Raw genomic sequence first — 18,523 nt, 5'->3', positions numbered from 1 at the left:
GTGTGCCTTTGGCTGTCCTGGACTCATTTTGTAGACCAGGCTGGCCTCAAACTCACAGCGATCTGTCTGCCTCTGCCTCCCGAGTGCTGGGATTAAAGGTGCGTGTCACCACCGGGTCAGCCTGGTCTACTGAGCAAGTTCCCAGACAGCCAGGGCTACACAGAGGAACAATGTCTGGAAAGACAAAAAAGAAAAAAGAAAAAAGAAAAAGTTAGCACTATACTAGTTGTCTTTATGTTTAGTTCCTGGACAGAAGGAAATTGCTTTTTGAAATCTTAAGTCATAGTTCACCTTGGCAGTCACAGAGGTCTGATTGTGGTGCTGGGGCGTTATGTGTGGAGTCCAGGCATTGTTTCTCTCTCACTGACTTCCTCTTGCATGAGCATGCCACACCCACCTTTTCTCCTTACAGCACTGGGTACATTTGTGCAGTCCCATGCAAAGTGAGTCTGTGACAGCCTTTGTTTGAAATCACTAAAAGTTTTCAGACTGCAGCAAGGGAGCATCAAACCCAGTGGGAGGCCTCTGCCGCTGCACATCTATCTGTAAAGCTACAGAAAACGTATGGGAAAGAATTGGCCGCCTTTTGAGTGAAAGCCTCCCCTCCCTTAGTTCCCGACGTACAGCAGCTAGCGTGTCTCTTTAAGATAACCCCCCACCCCCCCCACCAACCACCCCCACCAACTCCCCCCACCAACCACCCCCACCAACTCCCCCCACCAACCCCACCACCCCCCCACCAACCCCCCCAGCCCCCCCCACCCCCCACCAAACAGACATAGTTCTTTTTCAGTTGAAACGGAGAGAAATCAAACGCTCCTTTGAACAGTCTTATCTGCTTGCATCTTGGGAGCCTTGGGAGTCAGCGCGAGCAGGGAGAAAGGAGTTTATCAGACTCACTGAGGACACCTCGGGACACGTACCCTTCCCACTTCTCAGCTGCCACTGCCACCCTCACCACCTCTGCTGCTGGAGTGACGGGTCACCTGCTTTTGGTAGCTTAACTCCTGCTGCTCTTTCCAAATAAACTCACAGTTGCTTCTGCTTGAACGTGCTAACTGCACAGAAGAGCTGTTTTCTTCCTCCCAGCGGTGCTGTCCCATCCTTCTCTTTGAGGAGCTCTATGCACTTGTGGGGCTTGTGCTCCCTGTAGCCCGGGGCTGACTGGAGGGAGAGGCCAGCTGTCTGTCGGAGGACGCTGTCTCTCACAGGAAGGGTGACTGTGCTCTTTCTCCCACGTGCTCACTTACCGTGGGCCGTGCTGCAGTTTAACGTGAAGGCCTCGCCAGGAGTTAGGCTTCCCACCCTCCAGAGTGATGGCTGTTTACTGGGAGACTTAAGTTGTTGCCAAGAAGTAGGGCTTTTGTCACAGCTGCCTAGAAACGTGGAGACACCTGTGGAGCCATGTGAGGGGTGGAGGAGGCTGGCGGAACAAACAAGCCATTCCCCTGAGGGCCAGAAGAGCGCTGTGACTGGAGTATTGGAGGAATGTGGACGGAAGAGGCCATCCTGCTGATGTCTCAGGCAGAAGTGAGGAACAGGTACTGGAAACCGAGTGTAGAGGCCATCTTTCTTACACCGTGACGAGTCGGCAGAACTGTGCGTGCTGTGAGGACGTGTAGAACGCAGAAGGAAGAACTAGGGTGTCTGGTGCCTGACGCTCCTCACAGCACAGTGTCCACCCTGGCAGCCGAGAGCTAGGAGAGGACAGTCACTCCCTAAAGCTGCAGCTAAAATATAATTAAAGCAATAGGATAGCAAGACTGGCGAGCCAGAGTAAGGAGTGGTGGGTGTTTGGAAGAAAATTCTCAGTGTGTCAAGAGGCCCCTTGCTAAAAAGAGTCTCAGATAGGAGGAAGCCAGACACTGTTGTTTGACATCGAGGGCCTGTGGCAGCCCTGGCTTCCGTGGCCCGTGTGGCCTAACAGACCCGCTGCTCCAAAAGTGGTATTAAATCTGCAAGCCCCGGAACCTCAGTACTGCAGGAGCGTAACTTACACGGGGGCCAAACAGTGTGTCCCCACGAGGTTAGCTCAGCATCCAGTAGAAACAGGAGTCAGGGACCAAACTGCTACACACAAGCTACTGTACCGCAGTGTGGAGGGGCTGGAATCAGACTCCTCCAGGACCCGGGGCTGTGGGGACCTGAGACTCCCACCTAAGGGAGCGGAAGCAGCAGCAGGAGGAGGAGCACTGCCTAGATGCCCGAGGGACGGGACTCTCGAGTGTGTCCCGGGGCGCATGTTGAGCTATAAGCTTGGATGCTGTTTTCACCAGCCTGTGGGTGAATGTGCAGCAAGTTTCTTTGTCGCTCTTGCCATTTGAAATGAGTGTCTGTCCTCGTGCTGTGTGTGGAAGTGGAGAGCTTGTGTGACTTCACAGACTAGCTTATGGCGGGATCCCACGGCTTGACTCTCACCCACCTACTTGACTCTTGAGCTGGTCCCAAATGCGTGTGCCTGCTGTGTTGAGGAAGATAGTAAGTTGTAGGAGGAGAGAAGATGAAGTCTCATTTGAATGACGCCTCTAAAACTCAGTTTTATTGCCAACATAGGAATTTTAACAAATGTGTGTGTGTGTTTGTGTAATTATGTATATTTAAGTTTGTTGAAAGAGTCTTAAGAGATGATTAGAGGCTACAAGGCTCTGTTCTCTTGAAGGGATTAAATGCCATTATTGTAGAAACGAGCTGGTTACAACAGGAATGATAAAAGTGAGGAGGCTACCAAATGTCCTCTCGGCTTTCTGTGTGCATAGCCACCTTCCTGCCTTGGTATCGCCAAGCAAGAAGACAGGGCTACACGCAGGGACTTCCCAGCCTCTGCGACTGTGAACCAAATGCACTTGGGTTGTGAGACAGCAGCAGACAGCGCACTAAGACGCATAGACGTGCACCTGTTAAGGAAGCAGATGCCGCCCTAGGCCTTGAGTATTTGGGCAGGGATGAGTGCGAGCACCTAAAAGTGTCAGTGGGGAATTTTAATTTTGTCAGAGTGTAGTTCTTGACCACAGAGCCTTCATGTAACGCCAAATGAGTCCTCGTCCTCCGAAGCTGTTTGTGCAATGAAGAAAAAAACAAAAGAAAACTTCTTCAAAGCAATTATTGTATACGACGCACAGAACAATGGACAGCGCAAAGGCTTCATGTAATTACGTCAGTGCCGAAAGTGACCTGTCTCCTTCTGTGTGTAAACTGAAGCGCTTGTTGAGAAAACAGACTCGACTCACGCGTGCTTGTCGTGACTCAGGCGTGCTTGTCGTCACTTGTCTGGGGCTTGGACTGTGTGTCCGAGCACAGCACTGCGGGGCCTTCCACATTTAGTAAAACACAGCTCTGTTGTCAAGCCTTTGTGTGTGGCTGATTTTGCCGTAGCACATGAGGTCTTCCGTTACACTCAGATAACCTCACAGACTTTGAGCCAAGTCCTTGGGATGAGCGGTTCCCTGCACACTGTCTGCGTTCTGAGCGGGCACAGGAGGGCCTGTTGCCGCCCCACAGCAGCAGCATAGTTACAGAGACAAGAAGCAAGGGCTTCTGACAGCAACGCACGTCGAACTCGAAGATGAAGTGTTAGACCTAAGATGTTACACATTGGTTGATGTGGAACGCACCCGTGGCAGACGTGCTTGTACAGTGTTCTCTGTGTTCCGTGGAGCATCTCATGTCAGCTGTCTCGATGGCGCAGGTGCCACACGAGTGTTTGTCTTGTGTACGTGTTTGTTACTCAGTTCTACAGACTTTTCTAAGTGTGTGCACAACATTACAGGGGTGGGGTGGACACTAGTATTAAGCAAACTTCTTGTTCACTGTACTCATTTTAGCTGCTAAACTCTGTTTGGGGAGCTAAGGGATATTAAAATAATGATGTTATTAATACATTTTATTTTCAGGAGTCTGAGATTTTCATTATCTTACTCTTAGGAATAAATTTCGAAGGAATTCTCAATGCAAGAACTTCTGTGACATGTCTTGGAAACCTACTTACCAGACCGTACCAGCTACACAATGACAGTTGCCCTGTTTTCTGATGTCATGCCACCTTCAAATATTAATGCTGGAATTTTGGTTTTATTTACAATTTTAGAGATGATCATTCATAAAACAGCTTCTAGAGTCTGTACAGCATCAGAATTCAGAAAATGCCATTCTTCCTCGTTCATGTAAAATATTCTCGTCTTACGGATGCAGGCTGTCTGGCCGCATGTTTCAGATACCCAGCACATCTGTACCGCTGAGCATGGTAGCTCGTGCCACATCCGTGCCTCCGTTCTTATGGTTCTTCTCCTGTTTGCTGGCAGTAGCATTCTGGGAAGATTTGCAGGGTTGTTGGTGCATTCTATTTGTATCCTACTTTGTAATTTACTTGGATCCTACAAGGACTTTATTTATTTATTATTTAATGTAATGTAGCAAGTTTGACAACCAGTAAGTCCTTGAGGGGAAGGTTGTACCTTTGGTCTAGTTAACCCTTGCTGTGTCCTACATCCCAGAGGCAGACGTGGGGAGGGGTAACTGATCGCTAGCAGAAGTCACTTAAATTTTAAATTGCTCACCACAGGTTAGCTATGGAAACTAAGTATATGGTGTTTGACTCATTCATACTAGCTGTGGTGAAGAGCCTAGTTCCCACACAAGTTAGACTGTGGTGCATACCTAAGATAGTGCAGAACTTACGGTTGCACCTGGGTATTTACACAAGTGGTGCATTTGTGTTCTAGGAAGGCGTGTTGCCCATATTGCATTGTGAAAACAGGTTTCCATTCCTCCGCCATCTGAATGATGATGGTTAAATTATTAGGTTTTGCTTTATTTTTGCTCCAGAAACACTTGTTGAGTCTCTGCCGTGTACCAGACTCTTGACTGAGATAACTAATGACAACCCGAAAAGAAATTTACAGAGCTAGGTTATCTTGCCTTTGAGTCAAGCTGTTCTTCAACTCCTGACTTCTGGTTGTTCTCTGCTTACTAGTCTCTTGTTCTAAGAATAAGTAGGAAAAACACCCACGAGTCTTAGAGATTTCACTTTTAAATAGACAAAAAGCTGGAAATCATGACGGAGTTTTTACTTTTCCTACGGGTTGAGTTGCCGTGTGCATCTGTGCTGCACTCGCTGCGCACCTGCTGTGAGGAGCTCTGCTCTGTGGCTCTGTAATGGCGGTGCCTTTTCTCTTGGAAGCTGGACTTGCAACAGCCCACTTCCCAGGTTCACTGAGCAGCCCATCCCTGTCCTCTTACTTGGACTTGCTTCATGGATGAGAGAAGCCATCTCAGTAATCCTTGTGTTTCACGGATCCCCGCCTCGGATCCCGAGGGAAGAACTCTCTCTTCTCTTCCTGCTACTTGACAAACAGCGTCCGCCGTTACTGCCATCCCTTTGTCCAAAGGATCCAAGGACCACCGAACGTTGTGTCCTCCCTACTAGATCAACCAATAAAAATTTCTTCTTCCATTGACTCATACTTTTGGAATAAATAACTAAAGGGAAATTTCAGTGATGGAAAAGTGTCAAAACCAGCAGTAATATATTTGGTCTACCCTTTAAAACAATTTTTAGAAAGCTTTCTTTTTAAATCACATCTTAAAAATTAATTACTGGAGAAAATACAGTGTGAAAAGCTGTAAAGAAGAGTTAGCATCAAACTGATCTATGTTTGCTCTTGAATTCAGCAGACAGTGATTTTTCATTGAGCTTTGAATTGCATTCTTATTCCATTGCTCAGTTTGCTAGGTTAACCTAAAAGAGTAGTGATCAAATTCAAATTTAATTAATTAGCATTACAGAGTTGTGATTTTCCTGCAAATAAGATGTTTAAAATTATGTTAAAAAATAAAGGTTCTCATTAGTGTAATTATTAACCAACCGAGTTCCCTGTTCTTTAGCCACATTTTCTTGGTTTTACTTGCATGTGGTAGAGCTTTATTTGAAAACAGTGGCACAGAACAAATGCATGCCGACACTGCACTGCTGTAGGAGTCAGTGCATGCCCGAAGCAGGGAGCTGACCTGGACTTCGCTGATGTGATGGCGTGACCTCTCTGTTGTGTAGGTGTGTGCTATGCAAATGAGGAACTTTAAATTGTTCTCTTCCTTTTTTAGCCTTAGATTGTAAGCAAAAGAAATCAAGGTCAAGATCTGGAAGCAAGAAGAAGATGCTAACGTTACCTCACGGTGCTGACGAGGTTTACATCCTTCGATGCAGGTGTGTGCCTCCGTGGCGGAGAGTAGTCCCTTCTTTACATGCCCTTGAGATGGAGTAGTTGGCGTTCTTATTTTGTGGCAGGCTTAGAATCTTTTGTTTGTTTTTGTTTTGTTTTTTTCAAAGATCTGTCTGTCTGTCTGTCTGTCTGTCTGTCTGTCTGTCTATCTAATTATGTATACAGTGCCCTGCCTGCTTGTACCTCTGCAGGCCAGAAGAGAGCATCAGATCACATTGTAGATGGTTGCTGGGAGTTGAACTCAGGAACCTTTGGAAGAGCAGGCAGCGCTCTTAACCACTGAGCCATCCCTCCAGCCCGTTTTTGTTTTTTGGTTTTTTGTTTTTGAGACAGGGTTTCTCTGTGTAGCTTTGGCTGCCCTAGACTCACTTTGTAGACCAGGCTGGCCTTGAACTCACAGACATCCTCCTGCCTCTGCCTCCCGAGTGCTGGGATTAAAGGCGTGCACCTCCACTGCCCGACTTGTCTTAGAATCTTAATTCAGCATATACTTCAACAACTAGTTGCTTCAACAGCTAGTAAAAAGTTAGGTTTGTGCATTAGCACATGCCATTTTACACTGTAGTCGATAAAGTGTATTAATTGGTGTGCTTTATATACTTGATTAATTGATTTGATTTATTTGTACTGGGTTAAGTGCCTGCTTGCTGAGAGCACGTTTTCACGTCTCCTCTCCCTCCCTCCACCTCCCTGCACATGCCTCCCAGGCGCAGACCAGTGTGCTTCTGAGCTGAGGAAGGGCCTTTCGAGAGATACACTCTGGAGGGATTCTTGTAAATGAACGTAGGTGTTATCAAAGTACTTACTTACTGGGCGTGAGGAGTGGCGAGGCAGCTGGGAGCACCGTTGCCTTCCAGAGGACCCATTGTTTGACTCCCAACTCCCACACACATGATGGCTTGCAACCATCTGTGGCTCCAGGTTGGGGATCCTATACCCTTTTCTGGTCTCCACAGACACCACGCATGTCCACATGGTGCTCAGAAAGGCAGGCAGAACATCCATCACTGCACACACATCTTTTTTTAGAAGTGTATTAATTTTAACTCAAATAATATTCCAACCTCTGCAGAAGTTGTTGACATTTATTAAATCTGTTAGTAAAGGTGTAAATTTGATTGGTTCAACTTAATTTAGAGCAGCGGTGCTCAGCCTTCGTAGTGCTGCGACCCTTAACACAGTTCCTCACGTGGCGCTGCCCAACCACAACGTTGTCACCGTTGCTAATTCATAGCTGTAACTCTGCGACTGTATGAGTTACAGTGTACATGTCTGATATGCAGGGTGGTCTTAGGCTACTCCTGTGAAAGGATTGTTCGAACCCCAAAGTGCGCTTGGCCCACTGGTTGAGAACCGTCGATGTAACTGGTTAGACAGGTACTCTGTGTGCTGTACGGGCAGGTTCATTCTGACCTTACCGCTTTATATGAGTTGGTTATAAATAGAATTAGCTATATTAAGAGAACTATTTTTATCTGCTTCTTTTGCAGGTTTTGTGGCCTAGTCTTTAGGGGACCACTATCTGTTCAGGAAGACTGGATTAAGCACTTACAGCGACACATTGTAAACGCTAATCTTCCACGGACTGGAGCTGGCATGGTGGAAGTCTCATCACTACTTAAAAAGCCTGCCTCTATTACAGAAACTTCATTTTCCTTACTAATGGCAGAAGCAGCATCATAGAACAAGGAATCCTTTTAAATAGCAAATTTAATTGGGTGTAAATTTAAAAACTTTTTTTTGTAAGCCACATGAAAGTATCCATTTATAAATACTAAAGTAGGAAAACCGGAGGAGCATGAATCGTGACAGGAGAGCAGGCTAGCCCTTCAGACAGGAGCCGTGACAGGAGAGCAGGCTAGCCCTTCAGACGACAGCGAGCAGCCTCTCTATTTCATATAGGGTGGGAATGTGTCCTTAGGGGGCACTACGTCATTGGCTCAGCTGACTCACTTATGAAGTGTTGCACATGGGTCCTTACAGGCGTGCTGAGAAGCCATGTTCTGCGGTGTTACCATGATCAAGGCTCTGGTTTTCCCCACACTTACATAGAAAAATAAGATACTATATTTTGTCGGTATGTATGTAGTGTTTTGTATAATGCCAAGAACGGCTAACTAAATTTACTCAACTTAGGGCATTAAAGATCATGTACTTCATAGTTTGAGACTGTTCACCCAAATAGGGCAGAGTACTATTCTATCTAGATGTGTGTTTTGTTTTGTTTTGTTTTTTAAATCACATGGAACGGTTTTATTTTGTTTTGTTTTTTTATACTAAAAAGTTGGAGGGAGATTTGTTTTAACAAGTATTTCTAAAGACATATGTACCTGGCCCTGGAGACTGTCTGTGCTGAGGAAGTACTCTTCACTCCGGTTGCTTCTCTCAGGCAGGGAAGCGGTGCGTCCGTGCTACCTCCTACTTTGTCAACAAAGATGCTAGTTGCCCTTTCCATTTTTGTATCATAATAGATTTTTAAAAATCTAATGTTCTTTATTGCAAGACATACTTTTGTTAACAGATTTGTTTCTTTGTAACATTTTACGTACAGTTTGCCATGCTTACAGGACAGGGTTGTCTCTTTATTTAACATTGTAGAAATGTAATTAATATACAAGGCTCACTACACAAGTTAGAATAGGCTTTCTCGTTTATATTATCTTCCAAATTTGATCAGTTAACAGAACTATTAATACACAAAATATTTCTACATATGATGAGAATGTTTACAGTTTTAGAACTTGTTTGGATGTGGTTATATGTATGAAAATTGTGTAACACTATGCTCATGCTAAGAACCGACATAATGGAATTACTGAAATAAATGTGCTGTGATGAATGGGGCAGATGGTGCGGTGTCTTGGTCATGGTAATTGTGACGATCTTTTCAACACTTTCCCCAGACAACTTAGTCCTTTAGCCCAGGGTCAGCGTCCTTTCCAAACAACAGTTTTTATGCAAGCACCATCCCACAGCATTTCATGTAGTTGCTAATATAGCTGAACCAAGGATATGCATTGATACTTTTCTTCATTTGTAAATAAGGTTGCAGACAGTTACAGGATGGAGTATTTTGGTAGAGTATGCACATACCTCACGGCCAGGGAAATGACTTTCCTGTGGTATATCTCCTACCAGAAATCGCTAAATAAAAAGACTTGGAGAATTGCAATGCCTCTAACGTGAAGCATTTCTTACTTTTTATCATGGGAAATAGTCCATGAGGTTGTTTCACTTATTTGCATGGTTTATATTTACTTACCAAGGTACTGTTGTTTTCCAGATATACTACATTGGTCAATGTTATTGTATCTGGAAAAAAAAAAAAAAACTTTCTCTGTTACGGTTATTGAACCTTTTATTTTGGGGCTATTTAATGTGTGAGTGAAGTCAAGAGGTTGGACTGTTTTATCCCAGTCAAGGGTCTCCCGGACTGTAAAGTATGAGATAATAGAAAAGGACTTTTGAACTCCCTGAGAAGACACTTGGCACCTGTCTGAAGGGATGGTGTGTAGCTAAAGCATCACATTTTGTCACTTTTGACTGAGAATCTACCAAGTCCGTGTTAATACTGATTACCTCCTCCTGCGGATCTTCCATTGACTTTCCGTGTGTGTGTGTGTAGGTATGTGTAGTATATTCTATTTGTTTGTTCGTTTGATGGAGAGGGTCTCAAATGATTTCCCTGGACTGGCCTTGGACTCAAAATCCTCCATCTCAGCCTCTGGCCTGCCTGAGACTACACACAAGTGTGTAGCACTGTGCCTAACTCAATATAGTCTTTGAAATGGAACCATATGCTATCAAAGCAAGTAGAATTTGGAAGTTTAGGGAAGAAAAATGACAGATTTCCTAATGAGAAGTCTTGGGAACTTAAGGCCTCTAAGATTTAGTTAAGATTTTTTTTTTCTTACCATGGCAACTATCAAAATGTAGGACTGCGGGTAGAAAGAGTGTAAACACCTATTTCAGAATTAAACAGAGGACCTTCCAGCATAGTATAGAATCATGTCATTTGCAAGTGAGGATAGTGTGGACTTTCTTTTCCTTTTGTTCCTTCCCTCCCTCCCTCCCTTCCCTTCCTTCCGTCCAGAGGGCACAGCACACATGGCATTAGAGGGTGCTTCCTAGAGTTGCTTCTCTCCTTGCACCATTTGGTTCAGAGGTCAGACTCGGGTTGTCTGCCTTGTTGCAAGTGCCCTCGCTGAGCCATCTCTCACGCCCCTCCCCCATGTAGCAAGTGCCCTCCGCCGAGCCATCTCTCACCCCACATACACACCCCCATGTAGCAGGTGCCCTCTGTTCAGCCATCTCTCACCCCTACACCCTCATGTAGCAAGTGCCCTCCGCTGAGCCATCTCTCACCCCCCCCCCCCCCCCCCCCAGTTCTTGATGTTGTTTTATTGCTGTAGCCAAGATTTTGAACATTCTATTGGATAAGAACGATGAGTATGGCCCCATTTGCCTCCTGGTTCAGAAGGAAATACTTTGATCTTTTCAGTATGTATTTATAATGTTGGGTATAAGTATGTAAGCACCGTTCATTATGTTCCTTCTGTGCCTGGTTTATTGATCAGGAAAGGGTCTTGAACCCCGGCAAAGGCCGTTTCTCCAACTGTGATAGCTGCCTTTAAGTCTCTGTTGTAGTAAACAGCCGTCGACTTGCTTATGTTGTACCAGCCTTGATGCACACCTGGGATGGGTCAAGCTGGTCAGGATGTGTGTGCCTGCTCTTCCTGATGTGCTCTTGAATACCCAACGGCTTGCATGGGTTCTATTGAGACTTGTTTTTTCTTCCTGCGATAGCTATCTTGAGTGTCAGCTGTACACACCTGTAAAAAGGGAGCTTCAGGTGAGGAACTGCCCACATCAGCTTGGCCTGTGGGCTTGTCAGTGGGGCACCTTCTTGATTGCTGATTGTTGGAGGGAGGGCCCAGCCCACTGTGGGAAAGCAGTCCGGGAATGGCAGTGTTCCTCTGCCTCCTGGGTCAGCTCCCATGGTGGTAGCGTGAGAGTTGGGAGATGGAAAACATTTTTCTCCCCGAGTTGCTTTTGGCCATGGTGCTTACCACAGCAACGAAAGGAAACTAACATGCCCTTACATTTATCGGAGAGGTGGACATGTCCTTCCTGCTCTGCTCTCAGGATGCGCTTACTACTGGTTCCCCTTCCATTCTGTAGGCTGCACTGGGACTAGCAAGCAGCGAGCCACGGTGGGCCCTGGGCTTCCTTACAGCCCGGCTATCAGCACCGCCTCTGCCCTGATGCGCGCTATGGGACTGAGTTGCTCATGTCTGATCTGACCCTGTTGCGTCTTAAGTGTGTCTAGGAGGTGATCCTTTCCGCCCCCCCCCCCCTGTATTTTTCTAGTTTTTTGACATTTGCTTTAAAAGTCTTTCATACTCTTCCCTTTGGATTTCGCTGTAACAGCCCGTTTTTTATCTATTACTATTTTAGGTCCTCTCTCTTCCTTAGTTTAGGTGGGGATTTTTCAGTTGGTCTTGTCTTTTTAGTAAATGGACTTTTTGTTTGTTTGATATAGGGTGCCCTCGTTTTAGCCTATTAGTTTCTGACCTGCTCTTTACTCTTTCTGGCCACCTGCTTCTTTGGAGTTTACTTGTTCTTGGTTTCTAGGACCTACCTTGCTCGAACTGCATCGTTAGGTTATTTACTTAAGTTTTTTTTTTTTTAAAATATAAGCACTTAGTTATAAATTTTTTCTTAGAATTGACCTAGCTGTGTCCTAAGTTTTAGCAGATTGTGCTTTCATTTTCATTTGATTCTAAGATTTTTTTTAAACAACTTCCTTCCTTGCTTCATTGACTCACTGATCAATTAAAAGTGTATTGTTGAAGGGCTGGAGAGATGGCTTGGTGAGAGCGTGTAGAAGACCTGACTTCAGTTCCCAGTGCCCACATCGCGTGCCTCCTGACCACCTTAGCTCCAGCTGCAGAAGAGATGAACGCATCTGGCCTCAGAGGCACCTGCACTTACGTACAATTACCCACACAAAGGCGTGCATAGATGCACATATTTTTAAAAATGTTTTCTAAAGGAGTATATTGAGTTTCCCAAGCATTTGTGTGGTTTTACTTCCTATTGGTTTCTGCTTTATACCATCTTGATCTCCTAAGAAAATAGGAATAATTTTGCTTGCTGTTTTGTGACTTAGAATGTGGTCGCAAGGCTGCCAAGAAAAATGTACTCCATATCTCTTGAAAGGAGGCTTTGGCCTCTCGTGTAGTTTAACCCTGAAGCTCCTTTGTTGGTTTTTACTTTAGATAATCTGTCTAATGGTGAACATAGGGCACTAAAGTCATCCACTGTCTTTTTTTCTTTTTGGTTTTTCGAGACAGCCCTGGCTGTTCTGGACTCACTTTGTAGACCAGGTTGACCTCGAACCCACAGTGATCCGCCTGCCTCTGCCTCCCAAGTGCTGGGATTACAGGTGTGTGCCACCACCGCCTGGCTTGTCTTATTTTCTTATTGATGGACTTTGGAAGCCACTCTTCAGGGCTTTTGGCATCACGGTGTTGCCCAGTCAGATTTCATGCAGTCTGGATACTGAGGGGGTACCTCCCTGGGTGAAATCTTCCTGGTCTGCACAATAGTTTCTATTGGTCAGACAATCTAGCGGTGTAGAGAGACACAGGGCATGTCTTTTTAAACCCCAGCGACACGCCGCCTCCAACAAAGCCACCCCTCCTCATTCCTTCCCAAATAGTTCCACTCCCTGCTGACTAAATACTCACTCAAACCACCACACCCAGCTATTACTGTTTGAGGACCTGTCAGACCCTTCAAGCCACTAACGTTTGTCTTATCAAAGTGTAAGCTTTCGGTGCGCCTGGTGTGTGAGTTCTCTTTGTTCTCCTGACAGTTTTTAAAGTCTTCTTTACTGAACACGAATAGCTATATCCACTTATTTTTAGCTTCTGTTCCATTCCTTCATTGACTTTTATTCTCAGGATGGGTATCTGTCGGTTGTGTTTTCTTGGAGAGAACAGATTCGTTAGGTTTCACTTTTTAAAGACATTTTTCTAATTAACGTTATGGGGTGGAGGCAGTGTGTACTATAGTCTACATGGTAAGAGGCGGACTTCTGTAGGTCAGGTCTCCGTCAGGTGGGCTCCAGGGTCCTAACTCAGCTCATCCCACTGGGCAGCCATAGAGCTGGCTCACTGGTCACTGACTCACTTTTTAATCTGGTCAGCTCGTCTGTGTCTCTTGCTAATTTTTTTTCTGAGTGCATCCACTCTTCCTGTTCCTTTCCCGCCTGTTAGTGCGTGGAGTGTGCCGGTCTGCTATGCTGGGGATGATAGGGTTCTTGCAGCTCTCCTCCAAGGAACTTAAGCTTGGATGTGATTGCAGCTGTCTTCTAGGTATATATATGGTCCCGCAGCAAAGGCCACCTGCAGTACTGGCTTGGTGTTTGCCAGCTGCCTTCGTTTGTACCTGTCTTGCAGTGACTTTGTCTCTCTGTCCATTCTAAGAGCTAGCTTTGCCGGATGTGGCAATTTTTGTGGGTCACTATTTCCTTCATGGCTTGAAATAGATCGTTCCAAGGTTTGCTGGCTGCCAGTAAGAGGTGTAGTGCTAAGTGATGTGTTTGCTCTTTAGGTTGACGCGGTCAGTAATGGACAGACTGCTCTGACCAAGTCTGTTTGGTAATCTAGACGCCTCTTGCGCCTGCTGCTGTTTCAATGGATGTTCTGTCCCTTGACGTTTCCTGGAATACCTTTTTATGCTCCGGTGCTTTCATCCATGTGAACAGTGTGTCTTGACCATAACCCCCCAGCTCCACCAGGCAGCTCCAGTACAGCCTCCTGTCACCTTGTGTCCAGTCCCGGGAAATGGGAGCCTCCTGGTTTTCGTTGCCTTGGAGACTTCCGTCTTTCCTAAATGCTGACTTTTGAGGCTACGATAGATGAGATGGTATCTGCCAGGTCTGTCTCCGCCTGAGTGCTTTAGCGGGGTTCCCCCTCTGATTGCTGTGTTTAGCTTGGCAGTCTGTGAGGGGGCAGCTCCTCCTCCAGCTCTTACCTCCTGCTTTGGCCAATGTTGGGATGAAGCTTCCTGTTTGATTGGGAGAGAGAACCAGGAAGGAGTTCCACGTAGGCCCCAGCAACCCAGGAAGACCTTGTCTCAAAAACACGTGCCCCACCTCCTGTATTTTTGCCTTTATAGATGGTTTATACATTTAAAAGCTATTTCTTAAGCTTTTAAGGTCACCCTTTGGAAGGTTTTGTTTTGTTTTCCTGTTGATGAGTTCAACAAACTTTAGCAAATACTTAGAGGAGCTTTGCAGTGTAATTTCCTCTCATTTACAACGAAGCATTTTACAGATATGTTAAGCCACATTTGCTAAGGCATTCGGTCCCTTTTTCAAGAACTCTAGCTCCCCGATTTAAAAACATCACAAGTACATAAATGCTTCTCATAAATACAGTAAACTCAACGTGTTTGACCTTGAATTCTTGAAAGGATTTCAATGTGTCATATATGACTTAGTAAAGTATCTACTTTGTAATCACAGCTCAGGGTTCACTACTGGTTTTAAGTTGTGTTTAAAGGTTAATGTTAGTGTGACACCCCAGATGTCTTAAATAGTACAAAGCACCCACAATGTTAAAGTGTACCCCACTTGTTTCACTGTGATAATGGAGTCTGGAAACATTGGTGTTCAACAAAATAATTTAAATGCTGAGGACGTGTGGATGGTGCAGATCGGGCTAAGAGCCAAGATCCTGCAGCCACATGGCGGCTCATAACCATCTGTACCTCCAGCACAGCCTCTCTGGCCTCCACGGCACACACAGTGCACACACGTGCATGCAGGAAAAAATACATATTTTTAAAATCTTTTAAAATGCTAAAGTACAGGTGTAAAACGTTGCCATGGCCATGGGGCCATTGTGTCTTTTTTTTTTTTTTTTTTAAAGCAATTTAGGATATAGTCTTTTTTTTTTTTAATTTATTTATTCTTGTTACATCTCAATGTTTATCCCATCCCTTGTATCCTCCCATTCCCCCCCCCCCCATTTTCCCATTATTCCCCTCCCCTATGACTGTTCCTGAGGGGGATTACCTCCCCCTGTATATGCTCATAGGGTATCAAGTCTCTTCTTGGCAACCTGCTGTCCTTCCTCTGAGTGCCACCAGGTCTCCCCCTCCAGGGGGCATGGTCAAATGTGAGGCACCAGAGTACGTGAGAAAGTCATATCACACTCTCCACTCAATTGTGGAGAATATTCTGACCATTGGCTAGATCTGGGTAGGTGCTTAAAGTTTACCTCCTGTATTGTCCTTGGCTGGTGCCTTAGTTTGAGCGGGACCCCTGGGCCCAAATCTGCCTATCATATTGTTCTACTTGTAGGTTTCTAGGACCCTCTGTATCCTTTTATTTTGCTATTCTCCCATGCGTCTCTCATTTAGAGTCCCAATAGGATGTCTTCCCCTCTGTCCCAGTTTCCTGGTAAGTGAAGGCTTTCATGGGACATGCCCCTTGGGCTAGTATGCAGATAGAAGTGAGTATATACCATTTGATTCTTTCTGCTTCTGGGTTAACTCACTCATTATGATCATTTCTAGCTCAACCTATTGTGTCTTGTTAATCTTTGCGTCAGTTGTCTTTGACCTTTGATGATGCTTTTATTTACAATTCTTTTTTAAAGATTTGTTGTTGTTGTTGGTGGTGGTGGTTGGTTGGGAGGTGTGCTGTGTGCCTGTGAATGCAGGTGTCCCCTGGTCCCCTGGAGCTGGATTAGAGGTGGTTTTTAAGTTGCCTTGAACGTAAGGGTGCTTGACCGCAAACTCTGGGCCTTTGGAGAGCAGCGCGCACTCGTGCCTGCTGAGCCATATCTCACTCCACGTAGTTCTTGTTTGTTGTGGTTTGGCTGGGGGTTTTGTTTTGTTTGTCTCTGTGTAGACCAGGCTGATGTAGAACTCAGAGATCTGCCTGTCTCTACCTCCCGAGTGCTGGGCACCACCGCCACCCGGCTTAGCTCTTGAGTAATCTGTTTCCTGGGTATGGGATTGTACATTGGCTGTCAGCACGCACTCTACGTTGAACTTGCTACACCACCATTTCCCACCTGCTTTTTCCAAGGCAGCTGTTGCTCATTTTGAAATAAGCTATAAGTCCAGGCATGGTGGCCCATGTGTTTGATCCCAGTGCTGGGAAGGCAGAGGCAAGGAGATCTCAGTGAGGCCATCCTGGTCTACATAGCAAGCCTTCATAGAGAAGCCCTGTCTCAAAAAAACCCAAAAATAAAAACAACAAAACAAAGCAAAATCTTGTCTAAATGTCCTGGCCACCTCTAAGATACTGTTAATTGTTTCACTTTCCTACAATATATATATGTGGGGATTTTTTTATTTTTGAGATTTCTTTTAAAGTCTGGAAGTTTCCTGTCGTTAAACTTTTTTTGTTGTTGTTCTTTCTTGCTCTGTTGAGGTTTCAGTTAAGCACATGCTAAGTCCTCACTGTGCTCTGTGGGATTTTCATAACCTCTTGTTTTTCTTAATGTATATGCGTCCTTGTGTGGCACACTGGGAACACACCACGGACAGCCTACAGAAATCTGTTTTCTTACATGTGGGCCCAGCTCCCTTTACCCAGTTAGCTGCATTTTTGTCATTTTTATCTCTCGACCTCCCATGTTACTCGTTTCCATGGCTACTGTTGACCCACCTGCCGCAGTCTTAACTTCGTAATGTTACTCAGGTCTAGAGCTTCGGTTGGGTCTCTCTTCAGATACACTTTACTGTCTTAGGTGCCCCTCTCCTCCCCACCTTTGGGTCAGATAAGTCTTGAGTCTAAAATAATTGTTAATCAGGCTCTTTTGTTAGTTGCCCTTTTCAACCTCTTGTCCAGGCTGTGTGCTTTGTGCTGTGGAGTCTTTTCTGTGCCGGATGCTTCCCTAGATGCCGGGCACCGTGCCGGATGCTTCCCTAGGTGCCGGGCACCGTGTTTGAAAACTATTTACCTATCTTTCAACTCAAGATAACATCGTTTAAAGAAAGACTTATTTGTATGTTTGAATGCTTTCCCCACAGGTGTGTGTGTGTATGTGTGTGTGTGTGTGTGTGTGTGTGTGTGTGTGTGTGTGTGTCCACATGTGTGTGCCTGGGTGGCACATCCCCTGTGGCTGGAGTTAGGAATGGTTGTGACCCACCATGTCAGCACTGGGAACTAATACGTGAAGCCTCTGCAAGAGCGGCACGGGCACTGACCACTGAGCCATTTTTCTGACCCCCCAAAGAGCATCTTAGCCTAAGATTTGTATTCACTTCTGCTAAGTGTTTGGGGTGCTGCTGCTTTGTAATGCTTTAACTCAAGGTATGTTTTGAATTTATTTGGCTCAAGCAGACAGCTCAGAGGCAGGCAGGAAGATCTCTGTTGTAGGACCTGGCTCGCTCACCCACACTGTAGGCAGGAAGATCTGTGTTCTAGGACCTGGCTCACTTACAGGAAGATCTGTGTCGTAGGACCCGGCTCACTCATGCACGCTGTAGGCAGGAAGATCTCTGTTGTAGGACCCGGCTCACTTATGGGAAGATCTCTGTTCTAGGACCCAGCTCACTCATGCACGCTGTGGTTTTGATTGGTGTCTTGCGACCATCCGGATGCAACCTAGTTTCAGAGCTCGCTTCCACCTCAGCCTTAACCGGACAAAAAGCAAAGGTTTCGCTACAGGTGGCTTGGTTGGTTTCTCTTCTTTAGATTTTGGCTCAATATTTCTTCACTGTCTTGTTTTTAGTGCTTATGTGAAGTTTTTGTTTATTAACCCAGTAATTTTTAAAAAGCTTTATTTTTGTTTCTGTGCACTTGAGAGTGGGTGCCCTTACAGACTAGAGGAGGGTGTGGGAGTCTCTGGAGCTGGAGTTACAAGTACTTACATGTTCTGGGAACCGGTCAGGTCCTGTGGAAGAACCAGTGCTCCTAACGGACATGTTGTCTCTCCAGACCCTATTAACCTAGTGTTTTAAGAAGACCTTATGGGGGCTGGAGAGATGGCTCAGCGGTTAAGAGCATCGACTGCTCTTCCAAAAGTCCTGAGTTCAATTCCCAGCAACCACATGGTAGCTCACAACCATATGTAATGAGATCTGGCGCCCTCTTCTGGCATGCAGGCAGAATACTGTATAAATAATAAACAATTTTTTAAAATCCTTATAAATTTGAGGGTCGTTGTATGCTTTTTTCACTTCCATTCTCTTCAAAGATCTCTGGTATATAGTTTACAACTAGTAAAACATTTACTTAACGATAAAGCAAATGAGATACTTAAAGGCAAATTTAAAGA

The 18,523-nt window shown here is 45.4% G+C and overlaps 1 protein-coding gene across 9 annotated transcripts in view; it reads left to right on the top strand.

The window, feature by feature from the left end:
* The window catches only part of Znf644 (zinc finger protein 644), a 138,386-nt gene that overhangs the window by 68,828 nt on the left and 51,035 nt on the right, over positions 1-18,523 (top strand). For 8 of the 9 annotated variants that reach the window (XM_051170798.1, XM_051170795.1, XM_051170801.1 and 5 more), the window contains 2 exons: positions 6,097-6,199; positions 7,706-8,143. In XM_051170798.1, the coding sequence (XP_051026755.1) occupies positions 6,097-6,199; positions 7,706-7,898 (296 nt within the window). In that variant the 3' untranslated portion in view covers positions 7,899-8,143. Of the gene's footprint in view, positions 1-6,096; positions 6,200-7,705; positions 8,144-18,523 lie in introns of those variants that run through there. The other variant, XR_007833345.1, reaches the window with a different exon arrangement.

The sequence above is a fragment of the Acomys russatus genome, chromosome 28 (genome assembly GCF_903995435.1).
Source record: "Acomys russatus chromosome 28, mAcoRus1.1, whole genome shotgun sequence".
Lineage (NCBI taxonomy): Eukaryota > Metazoa > Chordata > Mammalia > Rodentia > Muridae > Acomys > Acomys russatus.
Note: the sequence above shows the minus strand (reverse complement) of the source record. Positions and strands in the feature narration are given on the sequence as shown.